This window comes from Camellia sinensis, chromosome 9, assembly GCF_055761805.1.
Source record: "Camellia sinensis isolate YWXY chromosome 9, ASM5576180v1, whole genome shotgun sequence".
NCBI classification, from domain to species: Eukaryota; Viridiplantae; Streptophyta; class Magnoliopsida; order Ericales; family Theaceae; genus Camellia; species Camellia sinensis.
In genome coordinates, this window is record NC_138969.1 from 645,338 (window position 1) to 668,016 (window position 22,679).

Genomic DNA, 22,679 nt, shown 5'->3' on the forward strand with positions numbered 1-22,679 from the left:
GTGGATATATTTCAGAAACATGAGGAAATGAGAAGAAAAAAAAATTGAAAACATTTGAAAAATGCCTAGAAAGAAAAACTAAAACCCATATAAATGTTAATACATTTTCAATAATTAAATAGTTGAATATTTTGAGGCCTATGAATATTAAAGTTCATGAACAAAAGGGTTAAAGGCTTTATATTGGGAATAGGTTTGCAAAATTCTAGTACTATTAAGGATGGAAAAACAAAAATAGAAAAAGTACTTTGCGGTAACAAAGGAAGAGAACAAGTGACTTAATTATGCTTTTTGTATGTTCTCCTTTCTATCTGTCCCCTTCTCCTTTCTAGTTTCTTAGATTCTCTACTATATTTAATTTTTTTTGTTTATTCTCAAATAAATTCTTTTGACAGAAAGTGGCAAATAGAAATAAATTCTCAACTCCTTGTTTCAGTATGTTTTGTGGTGTTTCAGTGAGTTTCGGTGTTTCACTATTTTTTTTTTTTTGTTACTTGATGTACATATCATAATCCATTCATCAGAGCAAGTGCCCAAGTCCCAATCTTCATTTCATTACCCAAAAGGCTTGATAGAACAAGTCATTACAACCTGGCCATTCCCGCAGGCCACATCCACATACACGCCGTTGTCTCATAGAGATAATACGTTGTACCTCATAATTAAACATAGCACAACTTCATTCAGATCACCATATTACACAAATGCACACAAATTCTAGAATCCAAATCTCAAGTTTCATCCTCTGAAATATGTAAATGAATGGGATGAGCTTTACTAAATCGGTGAATAATAAGAATACTGGAGCATACATTACACCATGGATACATACATTGTAATCAAACATAATATGATCAATGAATAATCAAAGATAACATGATCTCCTTTGAAAATCTTCATAATCATTATATAGTCACTCATCACAAGGTAGCTTTCAAACACTTTTCTATACATGTAAAATGCATTGTAAAATGCATTTAGAATATAGCAATTGATACAGAACATAAGCATAGCATTGTACATATATAGAGCATTTGATACCGAAATCCCCTTTTGGTCCATCCACTTTCTATTGTGACAGTTAATCTCTTACACTTTAGGTCAAGAGTTATTTACATGGAGACCCCCTAAACTATTGAAAAGTATTACTTTGACCCCTTGAACTATAAAAACGTACAAATGGACCACTTAAACTCTTGAGAAGTATCGCTTTGCCTTCTAAATTATAAAAGCATACGAATGGACCCTATGAAGCACGGGTACTGGTACGATACAGGTACGTCGATACGGTAAAATCTAAAAACAGTAGGGTACGAGTATAGCTTGGTACACTTTGTAAAAACATATTTATTTTTAATTTAGAGTAATGCAAAAATTAATTAAATGGTTTAATTTGTCAAGATCCGACCTATAATTAACATTTAATGCCAAAAGTAAAGGTATAAATCAAAATTAAATGTCAATATATTAGATAACTTACAAACCATAGTTTAATTTTAAAATCATGCTAAGTATAAAACTAAAAATAAAAAAGAAGTCTAATGAAAGGAGTTTTGAAGAAAATATTGTTTCAACTGAGGTATGGTATGGTTTGGGTATATACGAGGTACATTGGGGTACGCTAAAAATTAAGAAGAAAAAATTTGGGCACGTGTTTCATGTACCTCATACGTATACAAAAGTACCATGCAAAGTACCATACGCCGGTAAATACCAGGTACGGGTAAGGCATATTGTTCGAAGTACCCATGTTTCATAAAATGGACCCCTAAATTATAAAAACATAGCAATTTGACCCTCTAATGGAAGAGGTCAAAGTGAAACACGTCAATAGTTTAGAGGGTCTATTTGTATGCTTGTATAGTTTAGGGAGCAAAGTGATACTTCACAATAGTTTAGAAGGTCAATTTGTATGCTTTTATAGTTCAAGGGGTCCAAGTGATACTTTTCAATAGTTTAGAGTGTCTCCATGTAAACAACCCTTAGGTCAACTAGCAATGTCATTCTCTGTTCATCTATCGTTAATGAGGTTGAAGGGAATTGGTATGCATTGTTGGACCCCTTTCCTTGTAGCTTAAGATTTTGGGACTTGTGATCTTTCTCTATATTTTTGGATGTTTGCATCTCTAAATGCAAGATGGGATTGTGCGTGATGGAGTGTGTAAGAAGGGTTAACTTGAGCCCACTAAATTAATTGGGCCTAATCAAAGCCCAATCGGAAAGTCCAAAAATTGGTGAGCTTGGAGAAATTATTGTCAAATGGGCTAAGTGAATTCTATTAAACAGGCCCATAAGAAAGTCAACAAATTAGGCCGAGGAGGATACATTTTAGGCATATATGTCTAAAAGAAGGTCGAGATCATACGGGTGTTCGAGGAGGTTAACTTTTGCTTCGGAAGGGATGAAACCCTCAGAGGAGATCCATTCTCCGAGGTATTTGCGTAGTCTTGAAAGGGTTCGGAATCACGAACCTAGAGATTTATTTGAGCTCGGACTCGAAAGGGTTCGGAACCACGAACCCAGAGACTTATTTGAGCTCGGACTCGAAAGGGTTTGGATCTACGAACTTATAAATCCGAAGCGTTTGGCTTCGAACGGATTTGGACACAATCTAAAAGCCACTCCATTAATGAGTCCCAGAACACTTGCGGGCTCAGAGCTTTGCGGCATCTATGCACCAAAGCCATGGGCATAATAGAGTTCAAACAAAGGACCCAATCTCGAGGACGGTGAGCGGAGATAAATTCACTCTTAGGTTAAACTAGTCTATACCTAGGTCAAGGTAGCACAATCTAGGGGGGTGCTTGAGACTCAACAATATTTGCGGTAGGGCGTTCTCTTGAATTACCCCTGACCCTTACGGCAGGACGTCCTCTAGGACTACCCTTGACCCCTTGGGATGATTGGAGATCATTGGTTGGGTGTGGCTAAGAAAAAGGATTTGCCGAGAGGTTGATCTCCTCTTCGAGGTTTTCCTCATCCTCAGAGAGGTCACATTCTCGGACAAGGTGATTAGAGGTAATATTTCCCATGTGCCTTGCACATGGGCTCCATCCTATATCATGAGATGTCTATAAATAGCACTCACCCATAGCTTTACAAGGGAGGGATTTTGGATAGACAATTCTTGGGAGAAAATTAATTTCCCTTCTCCATCATCTATCTTGAGAGTGAAAAGTGGGAGAGCCTTGCCATTATTCTCTCTCTAACTACTTTGCATTTTTTTCCACCCAATCTCTTATTTCCATCATCTCTTTGCTATTGTGTTTCTAGTTGCGACCGTTAAAGAATTTAAGCCTCTCACCATTTCTAGAGAATTCGAGTTTTCTGGCAACCTTCGAAGATCTTTGAATTTTCTGGCGAGCCTTTGAATTTTTCGGCAGCATTCTGGAACCCACTGATACAAAGTGTATTAGAGAGGTTGATATATATATATATATATATATTCTTAGCCCTTTCCTAACAACTTAAACTTTTGGAAATAGTGATGATCTAAAAAAAATTTACTTATAAAATCCCAAGGTTGGCCTGGTGGCAAGGCCTTGGGTCTTGGGGGTGTGCTCCTTCTAATGTTCAAGGATCAAAACCTCTTAGGTGCTAACAATTTCTTGGGACTATTGGATTGGGGAAAACCCTTTGAATTAACTATGGTGCACTTGCGAGAAATGCCTTACTGTGGGCCTATGCACCCCTAGGGATTAGTCGGGCTTTAATTCGAACACTCCGGTGCCAATCCAAAAAAAATATTTGACCATTTCGAGTTGTAGTCATGGTTCTAAATCTCGGTATCGGGCCTATCGAGTGATACGTATAGAGAATCAAGTGTTAATCGTGAATTTTGTTTAAATCATCAGCAACCCCTCAATATACTCATTTTTACCTTTTTAAATATAATTTTTTACAGTTAAATCAATATTTTGCTATATAGAAGCATTATTTTACTACAAACTAGACGAATTTTTAATTTATTTGTAATGATTTCAACTTTTTTATTGTTGCATTTATAAGTTTTAACCTATCAGATACCGATACTCCTTGGATACTTACGGATACATATCAAATACTTAATTAAAAGTATCAGATGCTGCTTAATTAATTTTTCATTAATTTTGAAGTATCGGATACTTAGTTTTGAAGTATCGGATGCTCCAAGTCACATATTATCGGATATTTCTTAATTAATTTTGAAGTATCAAATGCTCCAAGTCACGTATTACTCCTTTTACGAAATTAGAATTGTATCATTTCTTGCATAACATCATAATATAATATAATTATAAGGATAAATAGAATATTTTTACAATACTTTGCTTAGTTTTTTTTATAAAAATAACATAGTAAGCTAAAGTAATAGAATTCATCAAATTGACATATCTTCATTGTATCATGCATGTCCCCTATAACTACATAGAAATAAGGATTAATAAGATAATATAACAATAGTAAAATTAAATATCAATAAATAAATAAGCAAATAAACTTGCATATAATATTTTTGACAAGTGCAAAAAGAAAAAATATAGAGTGAAGTTGTGAATTGTTTTGATATTATAATATCAACATATTAACTTGATATTGAAATGAAATATTTGCAAGACCTATTGAAAATTTAAAAACTAAACTAGCTACTAGCTTAAATTAATATCTAATTCTTAAAGATTAGTATTTTGCATTATAAAGTTACTGTGATTTCTCAACATTCTTGAGCTTATGTGTAACTTAATACTAATAATTTTTTTTATTTTTTTATTTTTTACAAACGTATCCTGGCCGTACCGTATCTTATGTTTTTAGGTTTTATCGTATCGTCGTATCCGTATCGTATCATATCCGTATCTTGTATCCGTATCCATATCCGTGCTTTCTAGGTTTTAACAAATAATTTTTAGATTATAGTCAGTTTTTAAAGGTGAATGCGTAACTGAGGCGTTTTACCCCTCATGAGGCGTAAGCATTTATAAATTAAATATTTTAAAATAGTGAAAAACAAATAAAAATTAAATACAGAGGTATAAATACTTTTCTGCTTAAGGCATCGAACATTTCACTGCAGAGAATGAAGCTTGCCTTCATTGAAAGTGAAATTGGCATTCTTAGCTTTAGTGATTGAGCTTCTCTATTGGGCATTAACTTTGTATTTTTTGTCTATTGTTCATTTACTTAAATTTTTTTCTATAGAATATAGTCACAAAAGAGGTTCTTTTTTATTTTTGGCCTTTTGATGTTTAAACTATCTACTAGACTAAGTTTAACAAATGTCTGAGGCAACCTCTTCATATGCATACTCGTCATAGGCTCATGTGCAAAAGGCATACAAGGTGCACCTAAGGTGCATGCCTCAGATTGTGATGCGCAAGCCTTTAGGGAGAGTAGCCTAAAAATCAAAGCCTTGATGCATTTTACCTTAGCCTTGAGGTGAGGCGAGCCTCATTAAAACCTACGAAAACTTATTTTAATCAGATAAAAGATTCACATGAAATAAACCTTTTTGCAAATTATATTATTGAACACCAAGCCCACATTTAAAAAGCACTAGCAAATTCTTCAAATTTGAGAATGTATAAAAGAAGCTTCAAGTGCGTTTTTTCTTCATTTATGTTGCTGTCCCAAATCAAATTCACAAGGAAAGTATCACTGAGTGTATTGCTTTGCTTATAAAGGTGCCAGCCTATCAGTTCATCTATGGCTTTACGGTTCGCTTTTGACCATGTAGCCATGCCTTTGTGTGCCACATGCTTCCATGAATGAGGCAAATTGTTGGCTGTTAAAGGATATATTTGGAGTACAAATATTTTATTATTAAGAAAAGCGGTTCGAACCGGACTGATATTGTCTGAGTATTGCTGTTATAACTGGTTTTTCCTGATACGTAACGGAAACCACCGGTTCACCTTTGAAATCTGTTCACACTGTTATATCGGTATGTAACCAAATCGGTGTCTAATTTCCGGTACGAACCGTCCGGTACGCTACGTACTGGCCGATTTTTAGAACCTTGGTTGGAGCAGAGTTAGGGTTGAATAGGTGTTTTTTTCTTCTTCCTTTTTTGGGAATGGTGATGCGCCACACAACAGGGGATAGTCTTCCCCATTTGTAACCCCCTACAATTGGTTAATGGCAGGGTTTGATCCCAGGAATTCGTAGGGCTACCAATAGACTTTGCATGTTAAGCTAATTGGCACCTTCATTATCAAATGCATTGGAACATATTAAGCAGCGAAAAATATCAAATTCTGATGAATTAAGGTGATTGAATTTTGTAAAAGTTGTAGAGTTTCAATTCCCGTCGGACTTTAAAATCACATTGTCTTTGAACACCATTGACATTTCGGTATCTTGGATTCAAACTGTTTTGTTGTGACACCATCTAAAAAGAACACCAGTTAAGTATTTTTGTTAGATTCATATCCGACTTCTTCTTGTAAAAAAATGTTTTCCATAATTTATTCCTATTTTTTATCTGCATTCAGTTGGATTTCCTAAATGCTTTCTTTATGAGTGAGTTTTCATAAGTTTTCCATAATTTGTTTTCTGCATGGAGCAGGTGTCTGGTCTGAAATCTATTACATCTAAACACTTGGCGTTGGCAAGTCAGGTTGTCAGTTTTACATATGCTATTATTCCTGGTAGGTGATGACACATTAAAATGTTGCTATTCCCTTAAAGTTGTTTCATGTAGTCTTGTGTGCCGTCATAACATGTGGATGCATATTTGTGTATATGCGTGCATTTTTGCCACAATGCTATGTTGTTGAACATCAACTTGCACTGGAAATCAAGAATATGAGTTGGCATATAGAACAAAAACTACCATTTTGGATGTTCTCTTTATCATACAGCTCTTGGATGTCATCAAGATTCAATTAGTTGGCGAGTGAAATCTGAACTCTATAGACCTTACATTTAATTTGTGGAGCGACTTTTCTATAAAAGAAGATTGAAGTTATCCCCATTTTCCTCAATTTGAACTTTTCCAAGTTGTATTGTTATATGTATTAGCTATGTTCAAGTAATTTGTGGAAACATGTAACACAGCCTGTGTGATGGATTGAGTTTAGGGTTAGTTTAGCTTGTCTCAATTCATATTTTCATCTTTCTAGTATTTTCATGTACTTGGGCCCCAATCATTTATTTATTTTAAGTTGTTTATATATTTGATGAATTTTAGAATTACATTAAGCTCAGTTCTCAAATTCTATTGCAGTTTTCTCACTTTATTCGTTTCATGGTTAGCAAGGGGTATAATATTAGTTTCTAAAACGATACCTTCATTTCCTCTTTTGTTCCCTCATTTATATCATGCATCTTGTTTTCATAATTCTACAATTGCTTACATGATTTCCTCTTATTTTGATCCAATCAATTAAAATTTTAATTTCTTAAGAAATCTTAATGATTTTGAGGTTATTGAACTTGTTTCTTTGTAATATGTTCTTGAGTGTTTTTCTTTGAATAACACTACTGGTGATAATAGGTTTTGGACTCTGCATTCATTCGAAACTTTCTCTGGTAAATCCTTTTTTTAATAAGATTTGTGATGATCCAAATGTACTAGTCCTTTTGACCCTCATAGAATGCTTTGGAGTGCAAATGTCTCTTACAGTTTTGTTTTGTTCTTCTTATTATTTATTTATTTGTTTATTTATTATTTTTTAATGGTGCCTTTTAAATGAAGGTTTTTGCGTGGTCTTTGGCTCATGGGAAACTTAATACCATTGATATGATTTAGATGAGAAGACCAAATTTCTATTTACATCCACAATGGTGTTATGTGTAGAAGGGATTAGGAAAAAAGGATGATAGGGTGGGTCAGTTTTTTGCCATCATTAAAGAAACGGATTAGGACAATATTATTGATTATCTATTTTTTCATTGGCCTTATGGTGGAGAGTGCTTGATGTGCCAAGGTGGTTTTTACCCTCTTCTTCTGTTCAAATGCGTTTGTGTTGATTTTAGGGGGTTTGCTTTTAATTCACAAGCCCATGTTATTTGTAAATATGTAGGGTGTGTTTGGTTTGTGTTTTGAGATAAATTTTCGAAAAAAAAAATTGGGGAGAGTTCAGAAATTTTTTTGGTTTGTTTGGTTGTATATTTTGAAAATAGTTTTGGAGTTTAGGAGTTTGGGATGATTTGATATTTTGTTATAGTTGAGTAGATATGTGTAAGAGAAAGAATGATTGATTGATGTGTATGAAGGAGAGAGTGAATTTGGAAAAAAATTTCAAAAAATTTGAACCAAACAAAATTTTGAAAATTTTTCTCAAAAATTGTATCTTGAGATACAAACCAAACAAGTCCGTAGTTTCTCTCTCTATTGTGCCACATATTAATTGTAATTTGTAGGAAATAAAATCGTAAGATTCCTTTTACCCAATAAGAAATCATGTGATTCTTGCTGCAAGACATTAAACAAATTACCTCACTCCTATAGCTATTTTCTTCGTCTTCTGTTATATGCACTTTTACTCTCTTCTTCATCCCAACGCTTTTGTTATAGATAATAGCAAGCATCAAGTGTCGGTCTTCAGCTTTAGTTTCAAAGGAGATTTTGTAAAATCAAATGTTTCTTCCTAATGATGAACTAATGAACGCCCGTGAGATTGCTTGCTAAAAGGCTATGTTATGATCTCAAGGCAGGTACAAGTATCGGGTGCAAGTGCATGCCTAAGTGTCAAACCTTTATATACCCAAGTCTTAAGATAATGGAATATGTATCCAAAAGCTGGATATAAGTGTGCGGACGAGCCATGGACACATATATATTGCATAATGTTTAATATTCTTAGATATGATGTTGTAAATTATGTAGAAATGTCCTTAAATTGATTATGATTTAAGAAAAATATGGAATTTCTATCTCTCATCCATTTGAGAGGCTAGAAATGTTTATTTAATAGCATATATGAGTTTTTTAAGGGGGTTGGAGAGGAGGCTTTTTTTTTTTTTTTGGGAGGGTGGGGGGGTATTTACGAAAGGTGTTTTTTCGGTTTTGTCATACTATCGGATTTTGTGTGGCGAGGTGGAGGGGAAGTTCCCTTGGCGGTGTGTTTGGGTCACAGGCGTTCCGTCGAATGTGGTTTTCTTCAGGGACGATAGCTCTTGATAGGATTCTCACTATTGATAATTTGGTTCGATGTTATCACATTCTGGTACATTGGTGTTGCATGTGTTGTGGTAATGCGAAGTCAGTGGATCATTTGCCTATTTACTGTCTGGTGGCTTCTTGGTTGTGGGCACTTATTTTTTCTACTTTTGAAGTGGTGTGGGTTCAGGAAAAAGGGGTGTTGGAGGTCCTATGTACTTGGGGTGGGGGTGGGGGTGGGGGTTCGGTGGGAAAGTGACAATTGAAGGCTTGGGCTTTGGCTCCATTGTGCTTAATGCGGTTGGTTTGATTGGAACAGAATCATCGTACTTTTCAGGGGGTTGCTCAATTGGTGCCATGGTTAAAGAATAGGTTTTTCTAAGTTTTGTATAGTTGGGTGTCAGGAAGGGTGGATCCAAATGTGTTTGCTTTTCTGGATTTTGTAGATGACTTAATTGGTTAGGTGTTTTCCCCTTTGTTGTGGGGGTTCTATTTTTGTATTCTTAAGCATCGTCTTGATGCTTTCAGCAATAATTTTATTTATCAAAAAAACATGAGTTTCTTTTTCTTCAAACATCGTAAAAAATTAGAGGATCCAAGTGTTTAAATTGGGTAGGGGTATTGGACACATATCCTACACCATTACCCTAGTTATATCCAGTGGACACGGGGTACTTTGCTAGAAACAAAAGATTCCATGTGACACAGCCTAAAGGTGCTTAGGATAACCATTCATTAAAGTCAAAAATCAAAAGAAAATTTACAATGCTCTCGTTTGAGTGTCTCTCTCTCTCTCCATTGTGATTATTAGTGTCTTGTATTACTTGTTGGCAATATAATCTTATCAAATCATGGGATCTCCATATATTATGATATTTTCCGTTTCTTCTGATATCTTTGACAATATAATCTTATCTCCAACATTATTTTCTTATAACCATCTTCTACTGTCTCCTAGCTTTTATTCTTGGATGTTATTATTTCTAAAATGCAACATATAGTGGTCGCTGAAACTATGCTCTGCATTCATATGATTTAATAATTAGCTAAATTTTAGTGTTATGATATTATGTTTTTTGCATGTGGGACTAAGAAATCAGGAGGATTCTGCTCAGTAAAGTACCTGATACACGAAAGGCATTACTACTGTCAGAGATTGATCGTGTAGCGCAGGTAAATTAATTTTCTATTAATCAGTTATCTGTTCCTGCTTGACTAAAATTTTGTATCATCATTAACTATACGTGAACTGAGCTGTTGATAAACAGCTCGGGCTTGGCTTGGCTTGGCTTGGCTTGGCTTGACTTGGCTTGTCTTATGAGTTCGTTTGGCATCATTTGCCTTTCATAACGACCCAAGCATCTGCAGCATTTTAAGTTTGGTGTTTTATGGAGAGTTCAACTCAGCTAGGCTCAGTAACATTGCGGGATGTGTGTTTAGTAGATGATTGCAAAAGTGAATGTTTGTGTAAGCTTATTAGAAGAAACAGTTCTTTCAAATTAATTAGTTTTTTATGGAATTGATTGAGAATTTTCCATTTCAATAAGAGATGCTTATAGGAATGACTAGTTTCATCATTTTAGTACAAAACTGTTCCAGATCAGAACGAATAAGCTGGATTAGCATTGGCAACGGCCTTCATTGTGCTTATAAATCTGGTAGTGACTTTCAATCCATACACTGCTAGGAGAGAGAGTCAAAGCTGAACTAAGTCGTTATGATTCAATCAGAGTGTATCCAACTATAGGAAGACACAGGTACATAGGTTGGCATGACATTCATGCCACTTGATTACTGTTCTTCCTGCAGAGAACTTTCTGTGTCCGTTCTTGTTGCTGTGTTTTTTCTCTTTTTTCTTTTTTCCTTTCTTTTACATCTAGTATGGATCTGACCTCCTATATAAATCAATGTTCTTTTCACTCTGATCCATTCTTTAGATGTCCTTTGAATTTCAAAATCGAGATTGTGGCTGTTTTAAGTCTTGAAACCATCCATATTCGTTGTTTAATTCAAATTTGGAGTCATCGTCGGGTTTGAGGCAAGAATTCCTACTTCCTTGGCTCTTAATAGACTCATTATCGTGTTGTCTATCATGGTTAGTCTTATCCAATGTTGGCTTCAGTTGAAACCCTAGCTCTACTAAACTTTTGTTAGCATGCTGAAGTCTAGATAGGAATACCTAGGCATGTCTGGAGGCCAAACTTTAGCACAGCCTGAGTGTGACCCAGCAGAGCTTGAACAACTGAACCGTGTCAATTCTTTTTGGCCAACTCTTTGGACATCAATTCCTACTTGTCATAGTAATTGAACTAATATATTCAAATGGGCTTTGCCTCCAATGTTTACTTTTGATATTGTCACTATATTGTTTCCTTTTCTGTACTTTTTTTTTAATTTTTATTTTTAATTTTTTAATTTTTTAATTTTTTTTTTTTTTTTAGTGTTTCTTTAGTATCTCTATTGAAGAAACTTAAGTTGTTGATTTCAGTTTTTGTTATACCTGGAATTGTCTTCATGGTGTACAGAGGAACTTCAATTGTTGATTCAGTTGTTATTGGGGTCTTCTATCCATATCACCTTACACATCGTCTACCTTTCTCATGCTATTTGTGATGCTAGTTGCTGCAGTGGCAAATCCACTTTTGAGTCCTTCCTTTTTTCAACCATTAACAATCCAGTTTGCATTATTGCATTATTTTTATTTGGCAACCTTTCTTCCGTGATGTAGATTTTTTGGGGCGGATGGATTTGCCTAGAGTGAGGATAGGATTCTTTTATGTGCTGATATTTGATTACTTGGTCGGAAAGGATTGCCTGAAGTTTTTAAGATAAGTTTGAGTTCATCACTTCTCTTATTAGCTTGAGTTCCAGAGTGTTTCGGAGCCTGCCCTTTATTGTTTGTGGCTTCCACCTTCTGAGCCATGAATTTTGACCTTCAAAAGCATCCTTCAGAATACGGGGTTGAGCTTAATCTTGTGGGGTTTCGTTGGAAAAGTTCAGCAGCTCAGAGTAGTCGGTGATTCAAGGCATTATGTCAGAAATATTATGGGTGTGTTTGGTTTGGTTTTGAGAGATAAATTTTCAAAAAATATTTTGGAGAGAAAGTTCAGAAATTTTTTTGGTTTGTTTGGTTGTATATTTTGGAAATAGTTTTGGAGTATGAGAGTTTGGAATGATTTTATATTTTGTTGTAGTTGAGTAGATGTATGTGAGAGAAAAAGTGATTGAGAATGAGAGAGGAGAGAGAAAAAGTGATTGATTGATGCATAGGAGAGAGGAAGTGATTTTGGAATTTTTTTTCCAAAATCACTAAACCAAACAAAATTTAAAAAAATTTCTCCAAAATTACTCTCCCCAAAACAAACCAAACAAGGCCTATATTTCTTATTCTAGGTTGGCCTCTGAAAATTCTTTGAGATAAGTATTTCTTAGCCTTCTATTGGAAGAATGCAAGGCGCTTGGTTCTGAAAGGGGGACTGGAGAGTGGTCATTGGTCTGTTGAGTAAGAAGAATTAGTGGCTGTGCTGTTATGCACTTATCTCAAGGCAAACTGTTTTTTTTTTTTTGTTTTTTCATGCTACTTTTACATTAGCTCAAGATTAGCTTATTTGAGGTTGACTTATGTTTAAGAGACTACCTTGTAGTACCTCAGACTACATAAGACGCTTTATCCTCCTTCAGTTGCACTTGTTTCATTGTTTTTCATTGGTTTTTGTCTTGTGGTTTGTTCTATGCTTTGGAGATTGACACCTCATCCATTTATGGTTTGTGATTTTGTCCTACGTGTTTTTTTTTTCTTTAATAAATAATGAAAAAATAATAATTTTGACTTAAGTTGAACACTTTTTGTTTTACTGCTTCGATGCCTCAGTTTGACAAACCTATTATTTGGCATCACATTAATAAATTTTGCCATTGATAATGTTGAGCATCAAGTTTTTAACAACGAACGATATTTTTAAGTTTAATTAGTGACAAATGAATATTATTTCTAGGACTCGACTGCATAAATCATGCCTCACAGTTGTATTTATTTTTCTAAATGTTAGGATTATAAAGTCCACACAGATGAGATGCATACGAAGCAGGTTCAAATAATGAGAGAAAGGCTGTTGATTCATCTTCGTGGTTTACCACAAATTGTTGAGGGCTGGAACAGGCTAGAAGATTCTGATTCACAGCCTAGTCAGTTTGCGCGGTCCCTCACAAAGGTAACAAAAATCAAATTTGCATTCAGTAATGCACCTTTTTAGTTATTATTGAATTGTTGACCACTAACTCATCTAAAAGAATAAGCTATTAGAGGGAGGGGCAACTTCATTATTTATATTATATTCTCAGCAAACCACCTCACATGTGTCCGGGCTCTCCTCCATAAATGGGCCAAACACGTGCAAGTATTTTTAATTACTGGGTAAGCAGTGAGGTTCGAACAGGATCTAATTGCTTGCTCTGATACCATATTTAATTGTTGAACACCAACACATCTAAAAGCTTAAGTTATTAGAGAGATGGGAAACTTTATTATTTATATTATATTCTCTAACACCTGTTTTTGTTAAAATATGTAGAATTGGAGATTGTTTTGTGTGAATTTGTTTAAGAAAGGAATTAATGTCAATAAGTGAAAAAATCTGGTTTCTTGGTTGAGAGAGGAAAAAGGGGGTGAAAAAATAAAATACATTAAAATAAAGGAAAATGTGAGGTGGAATTTCCAGCAGCTCAGCATGTAAACTTTATGTGATGATTACTGTGTACTAGAATCTTTGGATCTTGAAGCCTTAGACACCATCATCCCATATGACCGGCAACTAATGATTGTGGACCTTAAGAGAAACAAGATAAAAGGTGCTGTAGGTGTGGAATTCAGTGTTTTAAAAAGCACGCTTAGGCGCTTGCCTAAGCGCGAGGCTCCACGAGGAAGAGAGAACGACATGGTCTAGTTGTAGCGCCCTCAAAATAATACATAAATCCCCACATTCTTGACATGCATTGATATAAGAGAAATAAACACTTTTTCATTCATTAGAGTAGTCCTTACAAATGTATTACATGTTGACAACAAAAGTAAATGCCCAACGGCTTACAACTTTCCAAGCCAACACTTGGTTACACAAAAGAGAGTACTAACTCATATCATATTAAGCCTTTGGCCTGAATTTACATGTAATACAACAAAAGATAACAAAACAATAAAAGAGTCTTCAACAAAAGATAACAAAACAACAAAAGAGTCTTCGACTCCCAAAACCTTCCAAGCTATGTCCTTGGAGGTGGCATGTGGCATGTCACCTGGACCTGAAAATGATGTCCCATATAGGGTGAGTCACAGCCCAGTAGAGATATACTAAACCAAATATAAACAATGACTAAAATAATAGCATTAGATAGATGGTTAACACTTATAAACCAATTATATCACAATACAGTTCCATGACACTTGTGTCCATGTTAAATTCCATTTTCCTTTACTTATCCAATTCATTTCATATACGTGGCTCAGAACCTGGCCAAACAATTCAATGAGACTATAACTCATATACTAACACTTCTATATTTCACAATAGATACACATATTTGCTGTATCAATACTTCAATTTAATACACATATTTGCTGTATTAATGGAGTCCATCCCCTATCTCCTCCCAAACAGGTTTGAGAGTCCATCCCCTATCTTCCCTCAAACCATGGAGTACATCCCCTATCTCCTCCCACACAATACACTATTCCAAGTATATAAACAATTATCATATACAGGGATCACTCAATACACAAATTTAATGTATTATTCCAACTGTCATATTTAATGACACATTCAATGTGATTAGTTTCAGTTTTCCCTAATCAACATACAGTGTCTACAACAATCAAAACTATCCTCCACCGATAGCCCAAAACAGTTATTTCTAAACTGAAAAATAAATGCATTAAATAGATATAATATCAACTTACTCCATAGGTGAGTGATTAATTTATTCAACTACACCCTTCAATCCCATAATTTCCCAATTTCATTATTCTCAACTCAATTCCATATTTTCACATTTTTCCAAAATTAATTATACAAATTAATTTAGTTCATAATTAGGGCATTCTTCCCCCTTTATCACATTTCAACTCAAAGGCTCGAATTCAACAATACAACAACATTAATTCCATTTTTGTTGGTCTCAAACACCCATAGGATTTAACCTTTTGAAAACCCCTTTTTATAAATTACAAATCAAATCCTAACTTTTTCAAAAATTACCCGACAACCCCAACATATCAAAATGCCCAAAATTTATGACAAAACTCATAGGATGGAGTAGGGTATCCCTACCTCGAAATGAAGAGCTCAAATGAAGAAGATGAGCAAAACCTGAAGTGCTCCAAATCCGAGATTTTTCAGATTAAAATGTAGCCCACACAACCCTCTATCTTTCTTACAAAGAATTTAGGGTAGAAACACTCAAGAACTAGATCAATCCCTAGAGAGAAGGTAAGTGTAGAGAGAGGAGCCGCCGGATCTAGGGTTTAGACAAGAGGAGATGAAAAAGTGAAGTGTAATCCCGTTGCTGCCTACTGATATAACATAGGCTCGCTCGAGCGAAGGATTGGTCGCTCGAGCGACCAGACACAGAACTCTCGCTTGAGCGTAGGAAGCCTCGCTCGAGCCAAGAATGCGAAGCTTCAGGTCTGCAACCCAGAAGCACGCTCGAGCGACAGAATGCTCGCTTGAGTGAAGAAACTCAGAACATACACCTCGCTTGCTCGAGCGAAGGAAAGCTCGCTCGAGCGAAGAATTGCAACCTTCAGGTCCAGAACCAGACGCAAACGCAAGCTCGAGCGAAGGACTTCTCGCTCGAGCCACCAGATACAAAAACTCTCGCTCAAGCTAAGGAACCCTGGCTTGAGCGAATGATCTAAAACACAGAGCTCGCTCGAGCGACAAAAGTCTCGCTCGAGCGAAGGACCAAAAATCTGGGTAGCAACCATTTGCTCCCAATCACACCCAACCTGTAACAAACCTGCCCAACACATCCCATAACTCAAAAATAAGGAATTAAAGGATGACATCAAGATATATACAACAACAAGCTCCACGGAACCTAAGTCCGGATACAACAACCAAATGGGGAAAGACCGGGATCGCTATAGTCTTCTTTATCCATGATTGACGTCGTCTTCTTCAGGTCCTTATGTTCTGTTCTGTTGTCTTCTTCTTCACTGGATTTCTTCTTTTTGTCTGCCCGCCTTTTGTTTTTGGTCTTGCCACTGTTCTTCTTTTTCTTCTTCATTTTTTCTTCTCTACTCCAAGTTCCAATCATTTTTCCCCCTTTCTGTCATTGGGTTCTCTCTATCAGCCACCACATTTTCATCTTCTTCTTCATTATGCAACCAATGATTGAATGTTTGCTGTTTTGGTTTTTTAAATGGTGAAACTTGCTTTATGATTTTTGGAATGCTATGTATATTTGTTTATGTTGAAAACTTCGCCTATAATAGAATTTTTCTTATCTTTTACAACTTGCGCCTCGCTTAGGCTATAGGAGACTTTATCACCTCAGTGTGCGCAGAGCCTTTTAAAACACTAGTGGAATTGAACTAGTTCTGTTGAGGATGAAAGCTCTATATGACATCATGCTATCAAAGACCAATTCATGGGGAGTTAAGGTTCTTTTAAAATAAGAATGTATCTAATTTCCACTCAAGGAAACTGGGTGCCCTATCATTTCATTGCTTGAGATTATTACTAATCCGTTCTCATATATGTGTCTCTTAGGGCTATTTTTTAAAGCTTCCATAATTGGAATTTCACCGACACTGGAGTGAGAAAAATAGGGTAAAACAATGAAATAGATGGAACTTCCCTTGGGTCTTGTATTGCTTCTGTTAACTTCCTACATTTTCATTCGAGTGAGAAGGTTTCCAAAAAGACAAATTTTCCTTAAGACATTGAGTTTATGTTGGGTAATTTTGTTGGAATTATATCTATGAAGCACAGACATCTCTTCTGAGGTCACATACCAGTGTCCAACATGTGTCAAACAGACACATTCCGGACACGTGTCAGACATGGAGGAGGAATCAGATGTGATGTCTTCCTTTCTTCTTCTTTTTTTCTTTCTTTTTTTTTTTTTTTTTTTTAATTTCACCAGAGTAGCATACCCAAGGTTGATGAACTTGATGAGAATAAATATTTGGCATAGAATAAATATATAAGATTAAAAATATGACATAATAAACGTACAAAATTATATGTTTGGCATAAGTCCCCCTACATGTTGGGTCCTGCTTTTTTTTAATAATTTGTGTCCCCTTGTCAGTTTAGTGTCATGTGTCCATGTTCGTGTCCGTGCTTAGATAAATTTGCATTTGATTATTGGATTTGATTTGATTTGATTTGATTTTTTTGCAGGAAGTTGGCTTTTTTCAGCGTGTCTTATCTCGAACTCTACATGAAGTAGATGTGCAAGCAATTTTCAGGTGAGGCTTAACATTATCATTTCAATGTCCAATGACTCAGAGATTCAGTAAGTTGTTTATTTATTTGTTTGTTTTAATATGGAAAGCTTTTTATTTAGGTTATTGCGCCAAATTGAATTTACTAATGGAAGAAGGCTATGCACCATATCTATTGACTTAAAAAAGATCAATGAAATGTCTTAGTAACCAGGTCTCTTAATATTAAATAGAAGAAAGCAAATAGGAGATTGGGAGGCTCCCCATCTCAGCTGTAATATATTCTTGCTGTGGATCCTTTTATTAGTCTCTTCTTTGATTGTTACATGCCACATACTTACAGTAAGGAACATATGAGTGCAAATGAACCAAGATGAACTGAGTTCTTGACTGTTGGGGCTCTGTCCTTTAGTTTGGTTCTATTTTTCTACATGCAGGGGTGGGGGGTTAGGGGTGGAGTTGGTAGTTTCTGAGGGCTGCAGGTGGTTGCTGCTGTGTCACCTTTATGGTGTTCTTCTCAGGAGTAGAGATGGATAAGGTAGCAGCGGATTGATGGAAATGAACTTATGGTGATATTGGCAATGCAATATGTTCGTGCTAATGGTGCTTGTATGCCTTTCAGAATTTATCTAGTATCTCACAACAAAGGAATTTGGCAACTATAGTTCCTCCGTTCAATTTCAGAGCAAGGAGTTGTTGACATTTCCCCTCGTTCAATTCTTGTATGGGATTTTCAAGCCTTTTTCTCTCCCTTGTTTTTCTGGTGTGCTAGAATGGGAAAAAAAAAAAAAAAAAAAACTGAATGTAGACTATGAAGTACAGATATGGATATAGGATATGTATATGGCTAGGATACATTCATAAAGTATGGGGGTGTTTAATAACCTAATTCAACACTTAAAACTGAATGTATTAAGTGATGATCAATTAATCCCGTTTGATAACTATAATTGATATCACTTAAAAATTTAAGTGCCTCTTAAAATGTAGGCTAAAATTAAAGTAAATTTTAAGTCATATCAAACTTACTTAATTTTGATTAAATTTATAAATACTAAACATAAGTATCTGTATACACTATTATAAACTCACTATCACCACCATGCCATCGCTGCCACCACCACCATCGCTACCGCCGCCAACGCCACCGCCACCGCCATCATCAAGCCACCGCCACCACCCCCACTAGCTTCATTATCATTGTCATTGTTGCTATAAGCACCACCATCACCACCACCACCACCACCACCACCATGCCAACACCATCACTATCACTCCCGCCGCCGCCGCCACCACCGCCACCACCATTATCATGCCACCACCACCACCTTCATCACCATTGTAATTGTTGTCATAAGCACCACCAATTTTACTACCACTACCATTGCTACCACCACTATCATCACAATATAAAAATTAAAATATACAATTTAAAAATAATATATTTCAAATTTAATCTTATAAATATAAGTTATTTTTAGTTCAGCACTTAAATTTTTATCAAACAACTTCTTAGCTTAAAAAATTCAGCATTCAATTTTTAGTCTTCAGTTTTTAGTTTTCAACTTTATCAAACAACAGCTATATGTATATATTTTTATAATTTTTAGTGGTGTATTGTACATCAACTCAAAGAATAGGGAGAAACCATTCTTTAGCAATTCGGTATTAGTTTTGGAGTCAATAGTCAGTTTACTTTTAAATTTTCAATAGATCCTATTAAAATTTCATTTCAAATGTCAAGTCGAATAGTTTATGTAGCCCATATGCTTTTTCCTTTCACACTTGCTGTTTTATGCAAAAGTGTTGTATGCAATTTTACTTGCTTATTTAATTGTTGAAATCTGATTTTAATATCGTTATATTTTCTTATTTTTCCTTACTATAAAGTATGGATACGAATGTAAGACACATGTATATCTCAATAAGGATCTGCCAAATTCAATAAATTTTGAAAAAAGTTGGGTGCTACTTTAATTTCACTATTTTCTTTTTTCTCTAAGAAGTAAACAAACTATTGAAAAACTATTCTTTTATTTATCCTAACAAGTATACTCTAATGCTATGTGAGAATTATTACAATATCAATTTCTTACTAGTTCAAATACATGACCTATAGTATCCAAATACTTCTCAAAATTAAAGAAATTGATACGTATCCGCAAGTATCCATAGAATATGGGTATTCGTATATCCGATATGAATATGATACAGATACGAGCCCCTTTTAGAAGTATTAGTGCTTCATAGGACTCTTCTAGTATGACATGACAGTGTTCAGTGCTGTGGGTATGAGATATTTCATCATACATAATTACTTGTATCCATGTATACCTATACACACTGACCCTTTGTGATGGTGGAAGAAGAAAGCCTTGTATTTGACGGTAAAAAATGTTTCCTGCTTTTGACGAGGAGAGACAAATGGAAATCCCTTTATAATACCACATTCCATTTAATTTGAATTCTATTCAAGCATATCCTTGTGAAATATTAACATTCTGTTCATAGTCCAGCTTGAAATGTATCCAAGAGTTTGCTGTGAGTAGATGGACAGGTCTTGTGGATTCATGCTCGATTTCCAAACTTGTCTACGGAAGACTTGCGGTTTGGGGAGGTCCAACACCTGAACAGGAATTTGCACCAAATACACACTTGAGCTTATGTAACATAGCAAAAGATTGGTGTTCAAGGGACTCATAGATGTATTCTTACAAGATGTTCCCATTTGAACATGCAGTTAAAGAATATGCAAAGTTAGTCCGTCTGAAGTAGTATCAGACCATGCCATTTTCCTTGGTTGTGTTCTGCCAATAACTTACAGTTTGTAAAGGACATATCCTGTTTTATTTTGTCGCACTCAATTTATTTCCATCCACCTTAGACCTCGGTTCTTTAATTAGTTATTTTGTGTTTGTGTTTTCTTGTTAAAATATGAAAGAGATGACTTGCTTGAAATTTCTCGCTATTTTCTCTACATAATGACCTCCATGTTGTGCTACTTGCAGGCAAGTTGTTATAATCTTCCACTCACAAATTTCGGAAGCATTTTCCAACTTAGATATTAGCACTCCACAATCAAAAACCAGGTATTGCATTTTTATTTTCTATAACCTTTTCGAAACCCTGCTGTTTGTTTTTTTTTTTTTTTGTAGGACACAGTTCTTTCATCTCTTTATAGCATCTTTTGTTCTGCTTGCTAGGCTGCATCGGGACGTTCAGCATATTCTTGGATGCATCCGGTCATTGCCTTCTGATAATATAAGTAAAACTGATATCCCGAACTGGGGGCAACTTGATGAATTCTTGGCACAAAGATTTCCTCCTGAAGCTGATTAATAGTTATTTATCTGAAGTAGCAAATTGGTTATATTATTTCTCTAATGAAAGGCTAACCAGATTTGATGAGCATGTTAAGGGGATGATAGAAGCAACCTTCAAAATGTGCTTGTACATTGTGTGATTGATTTCAGGTAAACAAGATAAGACAGTTTATTAAACAAAAATAATTTTCTTTTACTTGTGCTTAGTGGCTTTTGTTTTGTTATTCATATGTACTTCAAAATTTCAACTTTGTCCAGGTATTTGCATTATTGCTCATGGGGTGAAGTTCTGTATCACATTCAATGTTGTGGGGGAGAAGGGCCCTTTACACAATTTTTGTAGCAGCCATACTGAATATACAATATGTAATGAATAGGGCCCTTTACAATTTGTTATTATGATTGTAATTTATTGGTTTAGATGAAACCGCTCTTCTTTTCTTTTCTTTTTCTTTTTTGCCTTCTATATTTTGCTTTCCAGGAGGCTTAAATCATTTTTCAAATAGAATTGTATCAGTGCTTGCTTGCTGCATAAATGTTTTTCGAAGTTAAACTGCGGGTACTACAACTTTGAACATCGGATCCAAGTACTTATCCATCTTCCATGAATTTTGACTTGTATGCATGAGTATCTCATTTGGACATTTTCTATATGAATTCTGAACCTTGTGGCATTTTTGCCTGGCTTGTTCTTCAAGCTAGCTTACATGCAAATCTTCTCTTCAAGCTAGCATACAAAATTGACCAAAGTGAATTTTTAGGTTGGAAATCTTCTCTTAAAGCTTTTTTTTGATTGGCTTCCCTATAGGAGGGGGTGCTAACCAAATGTTGCTTTCTTTGTGTTGCACTCTTTTCTCCGCCCTCTCTTTTGGAGTATTTATAAGGGAAATTTGGTCATAAATCTCTCTTAGCTTCCTTTTCTTGTTAAAAGGACAAAAAAAAAATTTGGTACTTTTAAAACTCTTATAATTATAAAATTCTGTATAAAGGGCAAAATTTGTTATTTGAATATTTTATTTAATTACTATACCCTCTCTTTCTTCCATTTCTTGTACAACTCTCTCTCTCTCTCTCTCTCTCTCTCTCTTCACTAACTTGATGGTTGTTCGTCATCTCCACCATCTTCATCGTTTATCAACGTTGCTTATTCTCACCGTCGACTAGCAACCACCATTTTCATTAAACTACCACCATCTCAGATTTGATACCTACGAACTCATATTTGAAATCATTAACTTCATATCAGAGATAAATATAAAAAAAAAATAAAAAAAGAGAACACACACACTTAGATTTGACATAAAAATAAGAAATTGAGATATTGCAATGAAAAATTATGAGTTTTTTGTTTGTTTCTTCATAGATTTAAAAGTAAAATTTGATTCTAGTTCGTTCATTTAATATATACTCTGTTTTCGTAACAGTAAAATTTTACTCTGGTTAACAAGATATTGATGTGCTTAATGACAGTAAAATTTTACTTTCTTTTTTTAGTTACAGAGTAAAATTTTACTCTAAATCAGAGTAAAGTTTATTATAATTCAAAGTAAAATTTTACTCTGAAATAAGTTGTGGTGATGGCTTTAGAGAGGAGTTTTGTGTTATGAACCAGAGTAAAATTTTATTGTTGAAAAAATAGAGCATCATGAGAAGAAGAAAGAGAGATAGAGAGACGGTGTTCGAAAGCAGAGGATCAAGAGAAGAAGAAGAAGAAGAAAAAGAAGAAGAGAGAGAGAGAGAGAGAGAGTGTGTGTGTGAAGGATCTCATATTTGAGGTTTGCAAACCTTTGCAAATTGTCATTTTCTAGTGACGACAATTGTAAATGAT

At 35.0% G+C, this 22,679-nt stretch overlaps 1 protein-coding gene across 5 annotated transcripts in view; it reads left to right on the forward strand.

The window, feature by feature from the left end:
- Window positions 1-21,428, forward strand: part of LOC114298406 (vacuolar protein sorting-associated protein 54, chloroplastic) — a 66,410-nt gene extending 44,982 nt beyond the window's left edge. For 2 of the 5 annotated variants that reach the window (XM_082885965.1, XM_082885966.1), the window contains exons 14-20: window positions 6,545-6,626; window positions 10,176-10,255; window positions 13,132-13,293; window positions 17,485-17,552; window positions 20,537-20,617; window positions 20,732-21,001; window positions 21,110-21,428. In XM_082885965.1, the coding sequence (XP_082742091.1) occupies window positions 6,545-6,626; window positions 10,176-10,255; window positions 13,132-13,293; window positions 17,485-17,552; window positions 20,537-20,617; window positions 20,732-20,867 (609 nt within the window). In that variant the 3' untranslated portion in view covers window positions 20,868-21,001; window positions 21,110-21,428. Of the gene's footprint in view, window positions 1-6,544; window positions 7,510-10,175; window positions 10,256-13,131; window positions 13,294-17,484; window positions 17,553-20,536; window positions 20,618-20,731; window positions 21,002-21,109 lie in introns of all 5 variants that reach the window. The other 3 variants (XM_082885967.1, XM_082885968.1, XM_082885969.1) reach the window with 2 other exon arrangements.
- Window positions 21,429-22,679: the final 1,251 nt, after the last annotated feature.